Source organism: Seriola aureovittata, chromosome 10, assembly GCF_021018895.1.
Source record: "Seriola aureovittata isolate HTS-2021-v1 ecotype China chromosome 10, ASM2101889v1, whole genome shotgun sequence".
NCBI classification, from domain to species: domain Eukaryota; kingdom Metazoa; phylum Chordata; class Actinopteri; order Carangiformes; family Carangidae; genus Seriola; species Seriola aureovittata.
The window spans coordinates 1,365,512-1,387,002 of record NC_079373.1 but is presented as its reverse complement, the minus strand read 5'-3'; the positions used below and the strand labels follow the sequence as shown (position 1 = coordinate 1,387,002).

The window sequence follows — 21,491 nt, the reverse complement described above, 5'->3', positions numbered from 1 at the left end:
CACACAAAGTGAAGAGGATTTACATTTAAATGAGATGTAGATGTAAAGTGGATACAGAAGGTGGGTTTATAGGGGTTATATAGACACACTACCTGTTGCTGCCATCCATGCCAGCACGCTCTATCCTGGGCTCCTCCCCCCAGTCCGTCCAGTACATGTACCTGGATTAAAAAACAGAGGAATATGTCAGTAACACAAACCAGAATGTTCTACTACTACTAACCACCTGTCGATTAAATGGAAATTTAGTCAACCAGTCTAACAGAAAAGAAAATTTGTCCAGATGCGCTACGGCACCTTTTCAGACCAAGCGGCATTACACCATCTGTATAGCATCTTAGACACAAAAGTTAACCAGTGTTGTACATTAATGAAATATTAATAATTAGTTTAACTGACTAATATTTCTGGTACTGACTAGTGGGGGCAGCAACACCCTCAATAATCAGCACATCCCTGAAACAAACACGGGACCATCTTGAGTTTTTGAGGTAAGTTCATTGATTCTGAAACACAACATAGCATTTCTGTACAGGCTGCTGATCACTACTGAGCAGTCTGCCTGGGTGATTGTGGCATTGTACAATTCTTTTACATTTTCAGTGGCTTTCTTTTTTCTTCGTCTCCTTTTTTTTTTTCTCCTCTGGAGACGCCGGCGTGATCAAAGTCACATGGCTGGTTGAAGATGTCACAGCGTAACAACAAAGTCAAGTTGAGCACTGCCGTCAGCGTCCGTCAAAAGTGAAACAATGTGCTACTTTTTGTTTGATGTTGATAGACTAAACTAAAACACAGATAGCATCATGTAAATTTGATATTAAAAATCATTTATTTGTGTGTAAACATCTGAGAATGGGACGGGCTGGAGTTGCATTTATATCTTTGTCGTTTCTTGTCATATAAAGAAAAGGAAAAAAATGTCTGAATCAGCTGACTGTGGTCTACGGGCTGAATGTTCTTGGGAGGTGGGGGAGGGGCTGGTGAGAGAGGCAGAGAGAGGGACAGAGACAGAGATGGAGTTGGAGTTGTTTGTGTGGGAGAAAATTAAGCAAACAGTTTGATTTTGTCTCAGTTTGACCTTTTTTACGTTACTCACTTCTGAATCCCTCACGCTGTGAGAGCACACGTCATGTAGCTCTCTGTCTAATTGTGTATCGAAACTGTTTTGAAGAGTAACAGCGAAAAAAAAAAGAAAACACCTATGGCCACTCCTGCTTTTTCCTTTATTAAGTTGTAAATATTTTGATTTTTATGTCTAATTTACCATTCCATATATTTACATTTGCAACCTGTGCTTACAATTAAAACCTTCAGTTTGCTTCATTGAGCATGCTTTTGTTTCCAAATCAAATTGTATGTGTTTTGTATGTTTTGTGAGTGCAATATGTTAATACAGCGTCAAAGTAAAAAAATAATTGTCAGGTCATGTAGGTATTTTGTGCTGAAAACAAACATTGGCATAGTAAACATTTTTAAGAAGGTATATTATCTCTTTCTGATCCATTTCCAGGCTTTGTTTGAGGAGTGTGAATTTGTTCAAATGGATTCTGTTATCACTATAACTTTTGGAAAAAGACCAAACAAACAAAATCAACAGGAAACGGCGTACCAGTCAACTACTAAAGTACTAAAGATGTGTTTTTTCTCTGCCATAAATCAGATCTACAATAAAAGTAAAATTACTAACACTAGTTCTGCTCTGGTTGAGTTCATAGTGAAATAAAGTGGAGCCCAATAAATCTGCTTGTCACACAACCAATAGTTATTGGTTTGAATGTTACTTATTAAACTGAGTGGTAGTGTGTGTGTGTGTGTGTGTAGCTGTAGTTCCAGAGTGACACACAGATCTGCGTTCTTTCAGCCACCAACATAGAAACGACAATTACAGAGCAGGAAACCAGAGAGAGAGAGGAGGGAGAAAAGAAGAGAGAGCGTCCTCTATCTGTTCTGTTGGACTGAATTATTCATGTGTCTATGCTGTACATACACTATTTAAAGTTTGAACTGATCTGGTAAAAACCCCAGCAACACTTGTAATATCAAAAATAACTTCACTGTTAAAGCAATATGTTTCAGTGTGTGGTCTTCATCAGGGTCATCCCTGAGCCCAGTCCTGAACCACACACACAGCATGCTCTCACATGCACCCCAAATGATACACTGATACGTTTTAGTTTTTAAATCTCATCACTTTTTCTACGTTTACTCCTGGCATCCAGTACTCCAGAGTTTGAGCCCTAAACAGAGACTTTTGCAAATCATGAAAACTGAGACTTTTAGAAACACAGACAACCACGTTTACCTCCTCAGTGGGTCTGATCAGTCACAATGTCACACTGATTTGTCTCGTTCCTATCACATGACCTTTTTCAAGAAAATGAGCGAGAAAATGCCCAATGTTGGTGAATGGTCATGTGACATGCATTTTCAGGTGTGTTAGTATAGACGGAGATTATTTGTGATACGGAACTAAAATGCTCGTTTTCATTTGAAATGGAAAAGTATCATTGCGGACATAGAGAGCATCGGCAAAGAGACCGACACAGCAGGGCTGGTAAAAACCATAAGGCCCACTTGTTCTGGACTGTCCAACTATAAAGGGTTTTGTTGGGTGGTGCATGTAAATAGTACACCACCGGGAGTGAAAATCAATCAGTAATAAAAAAATCTAGCTAAGTTAATGATAGCTAGTTAAATCTACCTTTCTATGTTTTCTCTTTCTCTTCTTTCTCTCTCTCCTCCTCTCTCCTTGGTGTGTTACAGTAACATGTTATCAGAAGCAACAGGAATGTTGGATAGCACTATGAGAATAAGACGTCCAGGTTGAGAAAAGAAAATCCTCTCAGTTATTTCAGACCAGGATAGGTAAAGTAAAGAACCCTTTGTGTTGTCCGTCCAACACTCTGAGATATATAGCACACATACACTTAAAATATTTCAGCTAATATAGCAGTGGCTGTGAATACACATTTCCCAGATACCTGGCCCCGACACCAGCTACCTTTCTGTCCCCTGCTGCCAGTGTTTCCTCTTTTCTCCCGCCTACCCTCCACCCAACGAGGTTCAGTTACAGTATGACCAACAGCTATGCAAACAACTCCAAACACAGACACACCCTGTGGTTAATGTAATCTATATAAATGTTAGCTGTGCATATTTGTTCCTGGAACTGAGATGGTATTCAGTCTCTTCAGTGTGATAAACCCATAATGCTTCAGCAATATAAAAAAGGGGCATGTTTAATAGCAGTAGTGCACTCGACTAAGGACGTCAGTGGACTCATTGAACCTCTGGTTTAAGTACAGTGTTATATATAGTGTTATACAAGCTTTGTAAAACTTGGAGGTCATGGTGAGAGATTGCTGAATCTTAAACCATCTTGGAGACTCTTCAAACAAAATCATAGGTCATCTGAGTAAATAACAATTAGGGTGATCAGCAGATATGCTCTTTCCTGCTGCACTGTATTAACAGGACTGAATCTACCCACTACAGTAAATCTATTATCGAAAGAGCTTAGGATCCAACAGACTGTGTGTAAGAGAGAAGCGAGGTCAGTGTGATGTTTAAACCATATAGAGAGGAAACTCTGGAAACCATCTTCATGATGTCACTCTTTACCTTATCTCACTGCACCTGCACCTTCAGTTCGAGTGTGCTAGGCTAGCTAGCACTATTTTATTTGAAGTGTTGATCCATAAGAAGATACCAAAGAACCAGACCCAAAAAACCATCTCAGTGTAGTTTCATATCTCCTCTCTCAGGCTTCTCTCTGGAGCTCTAGTAACAACAGGTCAGTGAGCCAATCAGTAGAGAGGAGGCTCTGAGCCTTTTATCTGATTGGCTGATTGTTTATTGAGTGATGCAATAAAAATATAGAAGATTTCAGGTAAACACTCAGAGAAAGCAAATCATGCAAGGTTGGATGGTGGGTGCAGGTGGGCAGGGCTCGGTGACTGCTTTGTTGTGACATCACAAAGTTCCAGAAGTCGTGACGGCTGGTTTTAAGGCTCAATTTCTGAATATAGGCTGTGTGCATTTCTCTGTGGACTGAGGCTTTGATACTTTCACAGTGTTAATATAGAACCTAGACCTGATCTATAATCAAACTACACATGGACAGAGACCTTTATACTATATGAGATCTTTAAATTTAAAAGACTTAGACTGGGCATGTTGTAAGGCTCTTAAAACAGTCACTATGCAGAGGGACTAAAGACAGTGACATAGGATGCCAGCCCTAAGTTTTGCAGTTATACTATGGGAATACAAAGCAACACCAGAGAATCAATAAATAAAAAAAAAGAAACATTTCCATTGAATTTCTTATGTTTGTCAGCCTGGTAAGACAGTTCAGTCATTATCTACCATAACACCATGACAAAGGTGCAGTGTGACAGCAGTGTGAAGAGTGTGTCAGTGTATTGTTACCGTTGAGCAGGGTTGAGAGCAACAGCCCTGGGCTGGTCCAAGTCCATCCAAAACAGGACCTTCCTAGATGTGCCATCTAGGTTGGCCACTTCAATCCGATTGGTCTCTGAGTCTGTCCAGTATAGCTTCCTACCCAGCCAGTCACAGGCCAGTCCATCAGGACTGTCCAGTCCTGATACTACCACAGTCTGGCCGGTTCCCAGTGCCTCTTTAAGGGCTGCAACCACAAAACATACACAGTATGAAACAGTGACCAGAGGGAGAAAGCATTCTTCAAACACGCAGCTTCCAAAGCCACAGTCACTGTTGCTTCACCAAGCAGGAGAATAAACACCGAGACAGTGTGGAGTCTTACAGTTGGATGACTGATTCCAGTGGGTCTGTTTGATGGCCTCCTCACTGACATCTGTCCAAAATATAAGGCCCTCTGCGTACAGGAAGTCCACCGCTGCTGCATCCTCGAGGTCACTAACAACAATGGCCGACTCACCCCGCACACCCTCCGCATCTACCAATCGTACGTCACGCCGGTTGGCAAAGAGGAGGAGAGGCGAGCCTGGAGAGGAGAAGAGAGCATGTTCAAAACATTAAAAACTTCTTACAGACACCAAAATGATGGAAACACATGTTCACCCTCATACAACTGAGGAACTGCAGAACCTCACATTGCTGAACGCTGTTATTGATCAAGAGTATGAAAAGTTAAACCCAGCTGCAGCCAGCTGACCGCCTGTCTGTCCAACAATATGACCGTGGTTTGACTCTGGATAATAACTGTTTATTCAAAATGATGCTTCAATTGAATAGGCTACACCAATTGCAGCACATCAGTCCTCTGAAAGAATTTAACTTAATCAAATTTCTCTGGCTTTAGCAACAACTGAAAAAGCTTTAAACTATAAGAGGAATGAACTGACAACCTTAAATTACGAGACGTTTTTGTAATCTCTAGAATATTTCTATTTATCTTTTAGAGACAGAATGGTATAAGTGAAGTTTTGGAAAATTTGGCACAATTTCTACTGTTTTCTGCAAAACAAAGAGGCTCTTCACTTAAACAGGGAACCTGATGGTGTCTTCGCTATACTCTAACTGGATAATGTCTTATGTTTAATTTCTTTATTTACCACAAGGGTCTAGAAATTATATTATTCAGATAATGTGGCTTTTTAATTTTGTTTTTCTTGAAAATAATTACATAGATTTTATTCCATTCATTTTGTTTGGAATAGAAACCTGCAAACAAGCTGTCCGTCTGCCTGCCTGCCTGTCTGTCAGGGGGGCACCAAACTAAAAGTACATAGCATGCATCCCCACGCTATACCCACTGCAAATCTGATTTACACGGATTAATATTTAATTAATGGCTATGCACTTTGTTGATGTTGCAGTAACAAGTGAATTTGAATTTGTGTGGAATTTTAACTTCTACACCCCCACAGTGCCACACGTCATGGTCACGCTCACAGCACGTCACCAAACAACCTTTGGCTAAATAAAAACCTGTTAGCACCAGACAGGACTGCTACTAATGGAACAATGTCCAACCACGAGTAGTCATACACATAAAACCATAAAATGTTATTACCATCTGGCAACAATCTGCAGAGGCCACTGACAGGAAAGACGACCAGGACAAGATCAGGAGGATTCTGTCTGTGTGCACCAACAAGTTTCAAATGAGTCTTTATGAGCTTCATGCACTTGCAGATACAAATCACAAGTTGGCTGACATACTGTGTGTATGACACGTTTGTTTATTAATGATATATAATAATGTCGTTTAACGTTTTAAACCTAGAGCCTGTACAAGCTGTATTTGTGTATGTGTTGTAACTCTATGTCTGCGTGTAAGTGCAGCTCAGTGCTCCCACTGTTGGAGGCAGTCGCTGTCACAGCAGCTGACACACTGCCTCTGGGGAAGCTTTGTGGTTTGGGGCTGGCAGGGTGGCAGACCTGCTACGCTGTGGTTTGGCACAACCCTGCCTACTGTAATCCCACAGCATCTAGTCACACTGCCTCTGTCAGTGTGGACGCTGGCCCAAACAAGAGACATTACATTATAATTATTTGAAGTAATTTATGACTGATACCAGTGTGAATTTGACCTTTGAACTGATCCGTTTACAGTCAAGACAAACATGCTTTTATGACCACAACTACGTTTCCTGCTCTCCATGCACCAAGTCAGTCACCCATCCAGTCTTTGTGTGTCCTCTATTTGTCTATTCTTTTGTTTTATAATATTTTGGTGGTGTAATATAGTTAACAGCTGGGACTCAAACACATACTGAAAAGGTGCCTGGATTTTATCCTCTTTGAGTCAGAGAGTCTTCAAATGACACAGATGAAATTCAAACCTCTGTGGGTGTAAGTTTGAACTGAAACGGGAACTAGTGTGTAAACTACTAAAACAACACACGGGTCTATGTGAAGCTGATAGCTGTTTCTAAATCTGCGTTCCTCTCTGTACTCTTGTGACACGTCATCAGTCTCAGACTGAACAGAAGTACTGTTTCAATTCAAAGTTCATATCTACCCAAGTACGGATCAAATATCTTGAAGTGTTCTCATAGAATGTAAAAAAAAGTAGCAATAGTGACCATAGGACTGTTTTTATATTACTTCATTAAGTTTTGATGTTTTTTCCATTAAGATTTCAAACCAAATAACGCCTATTTGCTCAGGCATGTTCGGAGAGGTGAGGACCGTCCTGCCGGGTGACATCATGGTCATATCAGCAGCGCCGTGTCTGTAGTGTTTTGATTTATGACAAATTGAAGATGAAATGTGATCTGATGAGTTGAAATATAATAATTGTTGCTGTCCGTTAGTGTGAGAAGATGAAGCTGAATAAATACATGATCTGTTAGACAGTTTAACCAGAGCGCTGCCTCTGTGAGCTTCTGTGTACAAATATACCAACACATTTCAATAAAAATAAATATATATAAATGAAAATGAACAGAGGCAGAGTGGGCCATATTAAATTTCATTAGATAATATATATTACAGATCGGATAAAGGGCTGGGCGTTATGGCCAAAACTGTTATCACGATAATCGATAACGATATTTATCACAATAAATGCCACATCGTTATTTCTTTCAGGTTTAAAGGCTGGTTTTTGCTCCTGAGTGAAAGTTGACAGTCAATTGTGGTTTTAAACTGTTCTATTTAGTCAGAACATGACAAACACATGCCAACAAGCAAAACATTTAAAAACTCACAAGGTACATTCAAAATATGATAAAATATGCATGATTAAAATCAAAATCCTTTTCAGTCCTTTTTACTCAACAAACTTAAATAGAAAATGAAGTTCTGCAGTGTGATACAGCACACATGTAACATGATCAGACTGCAAAATAAATTTTAAAAAAAAATAGACAAAGAAGATTTGCACTGGGTACTGACCAGTCCAGTAACACTCGTTTGGAGTTTCTTACTTTCTGTGTGTTGTTTAAATGATGAACAGGTTTGTGGTGTTGCCTGTCTTTGATTGAATGTGCACAGTTTGCAGTGCACATTGATCTGTTTTTTTGTCGGGCTGTAAATAGCCAGAATATCTCCAAGCTACTGAGGTTGAGCGGCCTCTCTTGTGGACGATATCTTCGTCCTCCGAGCTGCGTTCTGCTTTTTCTGCGGTGTCGCTTATTTCACCTTATTTGCTTACTCCGCTCCGACTTCAAGCCTGTCGGCCGCTGCGTGCGTCTGTAAATAATGTGACGTGCTGGCCTGCATTTATGTCTCTCACCCTGCATCTTAACCTGCGCAATGCAGACCTCTATTCCTGCAACATGATTGGCTGTTTGTGCTTCATTTGTGGGCGTGTTATAACCATGGAAATTAATCATACTGAACATTTATCAAACATTTTTTATGTTTCTATCGAGGAAAATAATTTTGCAATAATTATTGCTATGGTTTTATCGCCCAGCCCTAATTGGATATGAAGTGTATATTTTACTACACTTTGTCAATCTGTTTTTCTGTCTGATGGGGGAGATTTGAGTTTAGATGAATTAGTCACAGTACAGTCAGGTACAGATGTGTTGAAGTGTAACCTGTGCTGAGCTGAGCTGCTGATAGTAGGAAGAACACTGCTGTTCAAACTGTAAATAATCCTCTGCCCTCAGGGGTCTGGACTTCTGAGTTGAACTTGTGAAGTTGTAACTCCCAAGTGTGTGAGTCTGAACCTGGCGTTCTCTGTATTGAGAAACGGCTCTTGTCATTAGCTTTCACCACTGACCCCTGATCATGATTAGACCAAAATAGTCACGTGACACACACAGTTGGAAGACAACAGTATAGGTGTAATGTTTACTATTTATATAGAGCTCACCGTAACTTTAAATAGAATAATAATGTTGATTTCTGGTATTTTGATCGTTGACATTTGTATCGCAGTCTCCGACTCAGGTTCAGAATCGATACGTCTCAATTAACTCATGACAAATGACTAATCTTTGGGTATTTAACGCAAGTTGCATCACATTTCTCAGACTACAGTGCTGCACTGACTGACAGACCCTTTAAACAAACCACCTCGGGTGAACTGTATCAAATCTGTGATTTTTACTTGACATTACATTATTCACAGCACTTGCATGCATGAACGAAAATACGGGACAAATTGCGTCCCGTATTGATTCAAATCCACCGAGTACTGAGAAAAGTACTAGAAGCATTTTATTTTCAAATACGGGATGATCCCATATTATATGGGACGGGTGGCAACCCTATCACCTGTTTTAAAGAGCCACAAAATCAGGTCGCCTCCTCCCTCTGCAGGCAGAAAATCCAGCGCGTTCATAATGTTCTTCTTTGGCAATTTCAGATGGCTCTGCCTGATGCACGGATTACAATACAGCGGAGTACAGCCGCAGTTATAAACGTCATATCTACCGAGTACCAGGAAAACAAGTACTAGAATTTTGTGAGGAGGCGGCACAGAGGCGGCCGCCTCCCAATTCTCTATGCAGGAAAAACCTGCGTGTATGGCTGGCACACACAAAAAAAGATGGTTTATTGTAAATGAAATATCTGTTGGACAAAGCAAGTCATCTGATGACATCACCATCACCTCTGGGAAGTTTTCTGATGTAAAATGGACCAAACAATAATTGAGAAAATAATCTCAATATATACATTAATAATGATTAATCAGATTAATGTTAATATCAAAATATTCCTGTTAAACTATCTAGCTACCTTACTACACAGGAACCACGAGGTAAGCTTCCCTCCTTGAAGCTGAATTACACTACAACTGTAGTATCAGTAACAAACCTGCAGCTAAAACACACTGACCAACAGGCTCATCCATCAACACAGAGACAAATGTAGATCAAAATAAAAGACAGAAACCGAGAGACATACAGGTGACCTCTGACCTGACAGACCCTCCAGTGAGGATCAGTGCTGCTGGCTAACCTCCTCCTTTCCTGTAGACTGAGAGGAGAAGTCCAGACTGCTGCAACCAAACGCTCCTCTCACACATAGAACACACAGCATTATAAAAACATTGAGTTTCCTGTAGAATATTCTACATACAGAATATTCTTCTATTATTTTATCTGAAATTGCTAATAGAAATAGCTGATAGCTAATTTCCTCATTCATGACAATTGTAGGGGGGGGTGGATTGTTACATAAATCACCTGTTTACATTTTATTAAGGCTTAAAGATGTACATAATTGACGGTGTGGCCACTTTGCGTGACAGGGGTGATTGCCACAAACCAGCATGCACTGAAGTATAAGCTTGGCACACGCCCCACCTCTTTGTCTATTTTTTGATTAGCTGGGAGTTAGGGGCGGAATCAGACACTGCCAAGATGGCAACAGTGGAGCAGCTCACTCTGAGTTTTAAAAGCGCTCTTCAGACACCTGTGGGTGATGTCACAGAGGATACATCCATCTTTATTCACAGACTATGATTACAACCTACTACATCCACGGTATCGCTTCCAGATATTCAGTTTATTGCCATGAGACACAGATGACCATCAATCTTCACGATTAAGAAGCTGGAACAAGTGGATGTGAAACATCTTTGTTTGGAAACTGACAATTAATTGATTGTTGAAATATTTTCTGATTATTTTTAGTCAATTAACTGACTGATTAATAATAGTTTCAACTAGACAATATAAGGGGGGGGTCAACCATGAAACAGAGAGCCTACAGAGATCTGAAACTGGTTTATGAGTGAAGTGTGAGGAAACGCAGCTGCAGACTGGAGTGTGAATATAAGCAGATATTAACATGAGCCAGCACTCTCACACGTCACATGTGTGTGTGCAGCGCCAGTGAGCCACCACACACAACACCTGGAACACCTGAGTGGAATCAGTGTTATCGCACCTGAGTCAGACCAGGTCAAATGTTCTCATGACAGAGATTCATTCTAACAGTTCACCAAAGACACACTATGTTTTTCTTTATAAACACAGACCTGAAGAACATCCTCTTCACAGGCTGTGAGCTCTCAAGCTTGGCTCATTAACAATTATCATAATGACTTATTATTCCATCCAACACTGAAACACATAAACAGTTTGTCCCCAATAAAATGTTATAAACATTAATTATTAGTTTCTCAGCTCAACCAACAGTTCTTATAATGAAACAGCACAAATAATGTGTAATATGTGTCTGAGGACAAATGACATCACTGCACCTGGTGTTGTATGGATGATAGATCTGTATGTGATTGTGTGTTTGTGCATGTGTGTGTATGTGTATGTGTGTGTGTGTGTGTGTGTGTGTGTGTGTGTGTGTGTGCACGCAACATAACACAAAAGAACAGACCAAAAGACTACGTTTCAGTTAGTCAGTGGGATTAACAATCAAAGTGTGAGGGGGGGAGATGTGGCTTGTGTGTGTGTGTGTGTGTGTGTGTGTGTGAGTGTGTGTGCGTGTGGTGGAAGGAGGTCATACTGAGATGGCAGATTGAAAAGAAAAAAGGGTCCCAAAAGAAGTTTCTGAAGTGTAGACAATGCACTACTGCACCCCTTTCTGTGCACACACATGCAGACACACATACACACACACGCATGTACACCCGCACATACACTTGGTTTCGTTGCTTTACATCTTATCAGAGCCCATCTTTACACAACAGTGTGTGTGTGTGTGTGTGTGTGTGTGTGTGTGTGTGTGTGCGCCTGTGTGTGTGTGTGTGTGTGTGTGTGTGTGTGTGTGTGAAGGGTTGGAAGGAAGGAAGAGATTTTCTTCACACCTCCCCAGTTGGGAACAGAAAAATGTGTGTGATGAGCGTGGGGAGCATAGTTATGCAGTGTGTGTGTGTGTGTGCATGTGCGTGTGTGTGTCTGTCTGTTTGTGTGTGCACATCTTGCTATGGCTGTGAGGACTTTTTGTCTGGTCCTCAAAACTTCATAGGTTCTGTTTGAGAACCAGGACTTGGTTTCAGGTTTAGGACTAGACTTGAACTGGGTTTAGGTGTGTTATTTATTTGCTAGTGTTGGGGTTAAGGGAATGGGGGCGAGGGAATGCATTATGTCAATGACGGGTCCCCATGAATGTAGTAAAACAAGGATGTGTGAGTGTGTGTGCATGCATGTGTGACGGGACCCCAGAGAAATCAAGGTAGACTGCCACAGACTTCCTCTCTCTCTCTCTCCCCTCAGCTCCTTCTTTCCTATTTCTCCCCCTCTTCCCCCCCCTTCATCTTTTGTCTCCTCCCCCACTTCTCCCCCTCTCCTCTTTTCTCTTTTCGCTTTCTTCTCTCTGCAATGTCTATTTCATTCCCCTCTCTGTCCTCCCGTTTTCCCGTCTCTCCTCCCTCCATCAGACTTGTCTGAAATCCAAACAGCAGACCCTCCTCGAGTTTCACACCAGAGCAACACAAACAGGAAAAGATATCAATCTCTTCCTTACATTCCTCCTCAGCGCTGTCACCAAATCTCTTCTCCGTACCTTCAGCCCCTCACGGTTCCCTTCTAGCCCCTAACTCTTTTCCTTTCTCTACTGCCAGTCGCTCACAAACTCATCCATTGGCTCAAATAAAAATTTGTCATTGTTGTTATTTGTTCCACTTCATAAAAAATTAGTGCATTTCCTAATGAATGAATGAAGCATTGAATGTAGCTGCTCTGTTGTCCAAGTCACAGGAGCTGATGAGGGAAAAATGTGTCACAACACACCATAAATGAGGCGTAGTGGTGCTACAGAGACATCTACAGATCATATTCTCCAGAAGCAAGGGAACATGTTTGTTTGGTACAGACCCAGAATAAAAATCACATCATCACCATTTTTATATTTTTTTCAGTGAAAATGAAATGCAAATATTATTGTTCCCACTAAAATCATGATTCAATATTGATGATTCGTCACGACTCAATATCTGTCAAAATAATCTGGATATATGTATATATAAGTATGATGCAAGTATATATTCTAGTATTCCTGAAGTGGTGAAAGGTTTTCTACTTCACTGTCTATGGGAGTGTCCGAAGATTCAAAACTTATATAGGATATTTGGACCAAAATCCCTTTAAGTGTCCAACTGTGTGCTTGGAATATATCTGAAAGACTTTATACAAACACAGAGAGTGTGGATAAAGGAGCTTTCAGACTGTGTCAATCCAAAGACTAACGTACATTACATTACATTACATATACATATACATTGTATATGTATATGTGTGTGTATATATATATATATATATATATATATATTCAGGTTGTTAGTCAAAGAAGATAAAGCACATGAAGTAAGACAAGATGAATGAGATACCACCATCCAGCCACAGTGATACTAGTGAATAAAAAACGTGAATGACAAAAAAACAGCAGGAGGCATTTGAGCAACGAGCAACAAGCAACGAGCAACGACGAGCTGTATCTTTTAATACTCTCAACAACCATGTTCTGCAAGGTGAAGTGCTCTTTGCCCATCCCTCTTCACAACATATCACACAGTTAAAAACACAGCAACAGTGACAAACAACTCCCCATCTTGTCTTGGATCCCTGTCCACCTACACTGGTTGACTACATTCCTGCCATGGAATGGATGGATTCAGGTAAATGGACTAGTTTGGGTTGTGTTTACCTTCATTGTTGGATGTTCAAAGCCATAAGAAAAAATGGTGGTAAATTTGTCAAATAATGACAAATCATGACCATGTGAAAGTTTATTCCTCCACATAGTTTGAGCAAACTCCTTCTACTGATGGAGAAGTCTCCCAGTACAGAATATCTTATCAAAGAGTAAGTTAATGTTCAGTGTTAAAGGTCCATAAAGTCTAAAGGTAGATTTCCATGTATAGTTTGATCATAAAGCAGGTTTAGGTTCTATATTAATACTGTGGAAGTATCAAAGCCTCAGTCCACAGAAAAATGCACACAGCCTGTATTCAGAAACTGAGCCTTAAAACCAGCCGTCAGGACTTCTGGGACTTTAGCGGCATTTTCACCAAAAGAACTAAAAATTATTACTTGACATTACATTATTCACAGCACATTGAGGACATGACATGAACGAAAATACGGGACAAATTGCGTCCTGTATATGTTCAAGGATGCAGCAGTTTATTTCAAATACAGGATGATCTTGCATTATACGTTACAGATGGCAACCTAGGCCACTCCGGTTGATGCAGTCCTTTCACAGTGTGGAAAATGTGATTGCTCGCTCACTGCGGACTTTTAAACATTGCGGGTGAAATTAAATGCAGCGAGGACTCGACCAGTCAAAATGTTCAGCACTGCAGACCACACCCCCCAAAGTTCCTGAACCTTTGGGGTCGATCAATTACCCAAGACCTAAATTTTGACCCTGGTTCTTGCGGTGGAAATGGCATAGTTCCTCAAAAGGTTCCTGGTTCCTGCGGTGGAAACGCGCATAGTTCCTCAAAAGGTTCCTGGGGAAAGTTCCTGCGGTGGAAAAGTGGCTTTTGTGATGTCACAACAAAGCAGGCACTGCTTTCAGCTGTCCCAACCCCGCCCACCTGGACCTACCAGTGTTTATATAAAATCTTCTACATTTTTATTTCATCACTCAGAAAACAAGACAGGCTCAGAGCCTCCTCTCTTCTGATTGGCTCACTGACCTGTTGTCACTAGGGCTCCAGAGAGAAGCCTGGGAGGGGAGATGTGAAACTACACTGAGATGGTGTTTGGTTCTTAAAACCACAAATATATCTTCTTATGGATCAACACTTCAAATAAAACACAGCAGAAGAGGGAAATATGGGTCTTTAAGTTGCAATACTTAACCCTTTTAAAAACGTTATGCTAAAGGCACATTTCAGTTGGCACTTAATGTAAGTGTGAAGATTCACCACAGAACCCTAGTTAAAATGCAAAAATTCAGTCACCATCCAGTAAGTTAGAGTCTAGTTCTTAGAATCCAGATCCCGCTCTTGTCTAGTGTCTGAGAAAACAAGGAAAATCCCCAATCCCCCAATCCCCTGTCACAGTTCAGCAAAGATGGTTCTTCATTTAAATACATATCGTATTCAGTATATGATCCTGTCACAATATTAGCAGTAAATTCAATCTTATGTTCAGAAAGGGCCAGTTTCCTGCCCCATGAACAACACTTTCTTTACTGATACACAATCCCTTTAAGTTACTTCTACACTTCTATAGAAAGCCAAAGTAAAACCAGAACTTCCAGATTCTGTTTGTGAAGCAAGAAAACCTAATTCATAATGCCACTGATATTTTTAATAGTAAAATTCAGCCTTGGAACAGAGACTTTAACAGTATGCTGTGTGGATCACTTTTATTGTCTAGGTAAGTTTTTTGAACAACAATCTAACATGATTGTTTAATTTAGTATTTGAGCTTTTTAGCAGCCTTTAATAAACCCAATTTCCCATAATCCCTGAACCCTCACAGACTAAACATTTTGACATAGAAGTCAGTCCAGGAGCTAGATGAAAAGTTACTTCATAGGAGATTTTGTACATTTTCTGGATATGGAGGAAACCAAATTATAACGACGTAAGAACCAGTGGCTTGCAGACGTCCAGTGTCCGACCAACAGCATCAGAGAAACACTGATTTATAAAGTGAAACTGCTTTCTTCAGTGTTTTTACTGGTTATAATCAGCTGGTCTGTTTGTTGTGGGGAGGAGAAGGTAAAAACCTCCTGAACAACTGACACTGAAGGAATTCAACACAGGATAAGCTGATGGCAATGGTGGTGAAGACAACAACTCCCATGATCCCTTACTACTTCACAGCATCACAAAACCCCTCTTTTGTCATTGTTTTGATTGAGAGACCCCTAGAGGCAGAAGTTACTGACTGTGTGTTTTTAAATGAGAGTGTGTCCAGACTTTTCTATAACAGTTCCTAGAGTGTATAAATCTGTGTTTCAGTGCATGCGGGGAAAATTGAGGTTTACAAAACGTTACAAAACTTTGTGCCCTAAAACAAATTGTGACACAGAAGGCCAAATGACCTTGCCCCTAAAATGACGAAATTCCTGGCCTGGCTGACAGTAAAGAAAACTTGAACCTGAACTTGTTTTTGTCAGACGAAATCATGCACACGCACAGCACCTTGGAAATGAAATGTAGTATATTATGATAAAAAATTAAATCAGTATGGTATACTTGTTGGTTGTACTTGTATACTTGTTCTGCTGTGTTGAGGACAGAAACAGAAAGGGTCTAAATGTTAAGTGTGGATGTAGCCGATGATACAGATGTTTAACCTGTTTATTATGCTGTTTATGTTTTCACTGTGGACAGAGATCTCTACAGAAACCACCTGGAAATGGCAGTGTTGCTTTGACAGTAGTCTAGAGACAGTATTAGAGTCTCTCACATATGTAAAAACATTGCTATATGCTGAGTGATACAACAGTCTGTCAGCACATACACACACACACACACACACACACACACACACAGGTGTGATGTTTGCCTGGCAGTGTGCTGACACTACTGTGGTGTTTTTGGCCCGTGTGTGTGAAGTGTGTGTACATGCTGTCACCTCAGTGCCAAACGAAGGAAATCATCCTCACTCCTTCATGACTAACCAGAGCCAATCACCTCCTCACCCCAGCAAAAGACTGGGACTCAAACATACTTTAAGTCACACTTCAGCACTAACATATTTCTGTATCTCACTGCCAGTCAACATACTAACAGTCATGTGCCTTATGTGCAAAATGAACTTGTGCTTGAGTAATGTATATATATATATTGTTTATGAAGCGTTTGTAAATCCTCCTTTGTATTGACCATTGACCTTGATAAAGTCAGAATGATTAGTGAAATGGTTTGACTGGTGTAATAGTTAAAGTTATATTAATGAAGGTATGTTGTTGTATTTATATATTTTTGCCTGTTATTGGTCATGATGTAGTTCTAAGTTACAATACACAACCCTACCAAGTAATTTGATTGGACAAGAGTCATTCCATGAGTGCTGATATAAAGTATAACATCACTGGGACTTTTAACTACAATTATCATTCACTTCACCATTAATCAGCGTTACATTAGCGGCCATTATCTAGCTCGTAGAACTGTTGTATAAAAGTAATATCACACTCTAGGTTGTGGTGTTGTACTGAATATCAGCATGGCTGTCATTCGCTCACAGGCTTAATCACAGCCGTGCTGATATTCACTGTTCTGTAACAAGTCACATTTTACTCCTTCAGAATTTTGCATTCTGTAAGTAGCGGACATTCTGTAAATTCTACATGTACACAATCTATCATTAATCTAGACCGTAACCACTCATATCAGATATTTCTTCAGTTTCAAACAGAAGTTAAAAAAAAACAAAAAAAAAAAACATCTGTGGTTGTTCTGAAAAACATAAAGATCAATATATCCATATTTGAAGTTAATGAGACTTTGAGACACAGATAAAAGGACTGTGTGGGCTCAACCATGACACTTGTTCAGATTAACTTCATTGAAATCCCCCTTAAGTATAGTTCACCTAATCCGCACAAACAAACTGAAGCAACCTACAACAAAAATATAAATAAATAAGTGTGGTGCCTTTGTAATGAAAAGAAAATATATTTCTAACACTGTGAGGAAAGAATTGTGTAAGATATTATGGAATACTGTGTGAAGAGCTACAACTTGCACTGCAAGTGTTGTGGTGCTACAGACGCCTCGGTCTGCAAATCATATTCTCCAGACGTAAAGGAACATAATTGTTTGGTACAAGAGCAACAACAATCACATCATCATCATCGTTTTTAAGTTTTTTCAGTTAAAAGTACACAATGTCTGCCCAAATAATTTCAATATGCTTTTTTCTGCATAACGTGCACCCCTAATTTACACCACAGAGAAAACTCTACAACGTCAAGGTCAAGTCTACATTTTATGTTTTTGTTTTTTTTTTACTTTAATTGTGTGAGCCAGTCTTCATCACTACAGCCTGTTGTACATCTCATTGTTTTATGTCATAATTTCTACCAGTTAATCATTCCATAATCAACAGTTTCAGCTGTTAAGAATTTAACCAGTACACAATGACACCTCAGTGTGATTGCAGTTCTGACCTTTGGAACTAAACCGTCATGTTTAACTGGTTTAGTGAGGACGTTATCAGGAAGCAGACTCAGAAAAATGCTTGCGATAAAAATATATATATATGAGTGGACAGGTCAGGTTACGTCAGGTCAAGTCAGGTGAGGTGGGTCAAACTGACCTTTGAAGACAGAATAAAGACTGGAAGTGCAACCTCCACTCTGCGTCACTGTAACCATCATTTTCCTATGAAAGCTAGTGTTGTGCACCATCACTGATACTGTAGTTATATGAGATAGCTGTTAAAGGGAAAAGGTTATGTCTCCCATGAAAGTGTTAATTCTCATCAGTAAATCTGGATTTGGGGTTAAGACCTGGATCTTCTACTGGAGTTCTAAGTGAGTGTCCACTGTTCTGTAGAAATGGTCTGAGGTGGGTTTTGTCATGGACTCCCATACCTTCAGATGTGAAGCGTTAGTTTTAAGATGCAGGCGGACTAATGGGAGCTGGTCTTCAGACCTGACAGAGAGGCTTGCTGAGTGAGCTAAGCTCCGCCTTTGACTGGGCAGATTCAGGCGATTAAATAAGACCGCAAATCAGGCAGTGGAGAAAGTAAGGCGCATAAAGACATTGATCCACAGGCTGAGAGTCTTTAACGAGTCCAGCAGCCTTTTCTTTTCCAAATAAACACTCTGGCTTCTTTTCCACATTGAAGCGGTCTGCCTGACACCCGACACCGAGCAGGAATGGCTGGAGCTGCCGAGGCCCGAGAAAACAGCCCAGGCTGACTCCAAACTTAATTTCTGCCCCAAAGCATAAACTCATAAACCCCACCGGCTCTACACCGCGGCAGGTCGGTGTAGTTACACCGGGTTTATCCACAGTGCGTCGCACACACCGACGCAAAGTTTCGACACTTTCACTGCAGCTACTGTGTTGTTGTACCCTTGGGACATAAAAACTTCAACTTTCAGACAAGCAATCAGAGCTATTGTTGCAGTCGGTCTGAGTGTGGGGGACGTTAGAGGGAGCGAAGCCCCACACACAGCCGGAGCTCACCGCGGTAACTACTATGTTCTTATCGTTTCTCGTCCCGGTGGCTCCAGTCGTTGTTCCCTAAGGATCCATGTTGTGAACAAAAAGTCAACGTACCGTGAACCACCGACAGCAGGCAACTCCTCAGCAGCAACACCGCCAGCAGACCGCCCATTTCAAGTCTTCTGCGCTTTAAACCCATAACTCCCGCTCCATGTTCGGCTATTTACTCCTTAATTAAGTTGTACCGAGGTCCACTTCTCGTGTCCACATAAGGGCCTGTGTCCCGCTGTACGACTAGATGTGTGGCTGCATGCGTGTGTGTATGTGTGTGTATGTGTGTGTGTGTGTGTGTGTGTGTGCTTCTCCGTGTCCTTCTCTGTCGACTACACTTTTTTCCCAGTTAAGGCGCTCGCGCTACTTTATACTTTGGACTGTCGAGCTCGCGCACGGAGAGAAAGGGCAGGACGTGGTGTGACGTCATCCAACACGAGGCACCAAGATTTTTTTTTTCAGTTTCCCTAATTTGACTTTTATTATTTAGTATTGGGGCCACATTTAGTGAAAAAAATCTTAAATTACGAGGATAAAGTCATAATACTACCAGATTATTAGAATAAAGTTGTAATATTACGAGAATAACCTTTTAATTTTGAGAATAAAATCATAATCAATCTTTTTTTTTGTTATATATAAGTACTTAAATTGTACATATAATATTATTTATGTTTTTTAAGTACTTTTAAGTTTAGTACTGTCGTTTTGCAGTTTTTCTTTCTTTTTACACTGTGGGACTAATAAAGGAATATCTTATAATATTTCAAGAAAAAAAGTCACAATATTAGGAGAAAAAAAACAGGAATATTCAGGAATATTACAAACAACCAATCAAACAGCCGAAAGGACAGTCAGTGCCAGCCTGAGCTGCTTCTGGCAGCTGCTGTTTGTCCGTCTAACAATAGAATAGACTCGGTTTCTTCACAATCTTTTCAGTGTCCTGATGCTGATGCTGATGCAGATGATGCTGATGCAGATGAGCCAAAACATACTGTGAGTAGAACTTCAGTAGGACTTCACAGGATGCTTCACGTTCCTCATTTTAAAGCTTCTGATATTTCCTCTCTAAAACAACATGCAACCTCAAATTACAATTCACATCATAATATGACTTTTTTCTTGTAAAATTATGATTTTATTCTCAAAATTATCATAATTTCAGATTTTTTTTTTCTTCAATGTGGCCCAAATAGTCCATCGTAGACTTTCGTGTTAATGTCATTCTGACGTGTTTTGTCTACAAACATGTAATAGAGGCTTATCGAGACAGATTATACTTTAGTATCCTGACTTACAAACAGGCTGCTTCCAATAATCAACAAGGAAAAAAGCAAATCACCAGTTAATAAACTGTAGTTATTGATTTTTTATAGGTTTGGTTTCAGGATTTATCATATATCAATCTAAAAAATATCCCATCGAGATGAAGCTGGTCTTTGTTCGTCCTATAATAATGTTAATTCAACAAAAGAATTAGAAACCCTAACCCTATTTAAAACCATTTCTTCTTTCATTGTCAGAGAATAAACATGATGAGTGGGTAGTTCTGACTGAAAAGAGCGCAGAGAGAAACTGCAACTCAAATTTAAAACACTGGAGACAGAGAATAAAAAATTCTTCACTTAATCCTTCATGGATCATGGAGTGTTTACAATTGCAGTTACTTTCTCCACATCACCTCTCTGATTAGATTTGTTCAATCTCTAAAGTCACCTCAAGCCATAATTGACATTATTGTTATGTACAATGTAGCTCCACAAAGAAACACACACGGATAGAAAGACAAAATACCAAATAAAATACAGAATCTATGCAGGTCGTTGACCTCACCTGTTGTGAGGTGCAGCACCCAGTTGAGCACAGCAAATATTTCACCTCTCTCCATGTCCCAGCTGCTAACCTAGGCCACATATATCTCTTACATGTGATAGTGAGGTCATCCCCAGCTTCAAAACAAAAAATGTAAATATAAGTACAAACAAAAAAAGTAAGGGAAGATGTTAGAGATAAAGATTATTTCTCTCATATCTCTCACCTGTGCCAGGTGAGCTTGTAAACAGCGATGGCTTCACAGCTTTAAAAAATTCCAAATAAAACACAAAATAAAATTCAGTTTTATATTCTTCATGATTTACTTTATGTAGACCAGTCTGTTCCCGTTTAAGACAAACACTTTTTCAAGGGATGAGACAGGTTTACCTACAGGACACAGTGAGCCACTGCCCCTGGGGCAAGTTTACTGTGTGGCAATTAGTTTATGGTCATTTGTTTAAATGCAAATTTGTTTGTTAATGGGGTTTGTACCAAAGTGCAGTCTAAACTGAAATGAAAGGACCTTAAGGCAACATCTGCATTGTTATCTAATCTCCACCTTCTAGGGGTCCTAAATTAAAAATCCAGTTTAATATTTCAGTTAATATTTTGCTTACATGGGGAATTTTACAGGGAGATTAACCCCTGAATATAATCACAGTCATAG

At 40.0% G+C, this 21,491-nt stretch overlaps 1 protein-coding gene across 1 annotated transcript in view; it reads right to left on the bottom strand.

Annotated features, from left to right (window-relative positions):
• The window catches only part of lrp5 (low density lipoprotein receptor-related protein 5), a 76,543-nt gene extending 57,166 nt beyond the window's left edge, over positions 1–19,377 (bottom strand). The window contains exons 1-4 of the mRNA XM_056387173.1: positions 19,073–19,377; positions 4,787–4,987; positions 4,432–4,648; positions 93–161 (exon numbers count right to left, since the gene is read on the bottom strand). Coding sequence (XP_056243148.1) covers positions 93–161; positions 4,432–4,648; positions 4,787–4,987; positions 19,073–19,157 — 572 coding nt within the window. The 5' untranslated portion in view covers positions 19,158–19,377. The remainder of the gene's footprint in view (positions 1–92; positions 162–4,431; positions 4,649–4,786; positions 4,988–19,072) is intronic.
• Positions 19,378–21,491: the final 2,114 nt, after the last annotated feature.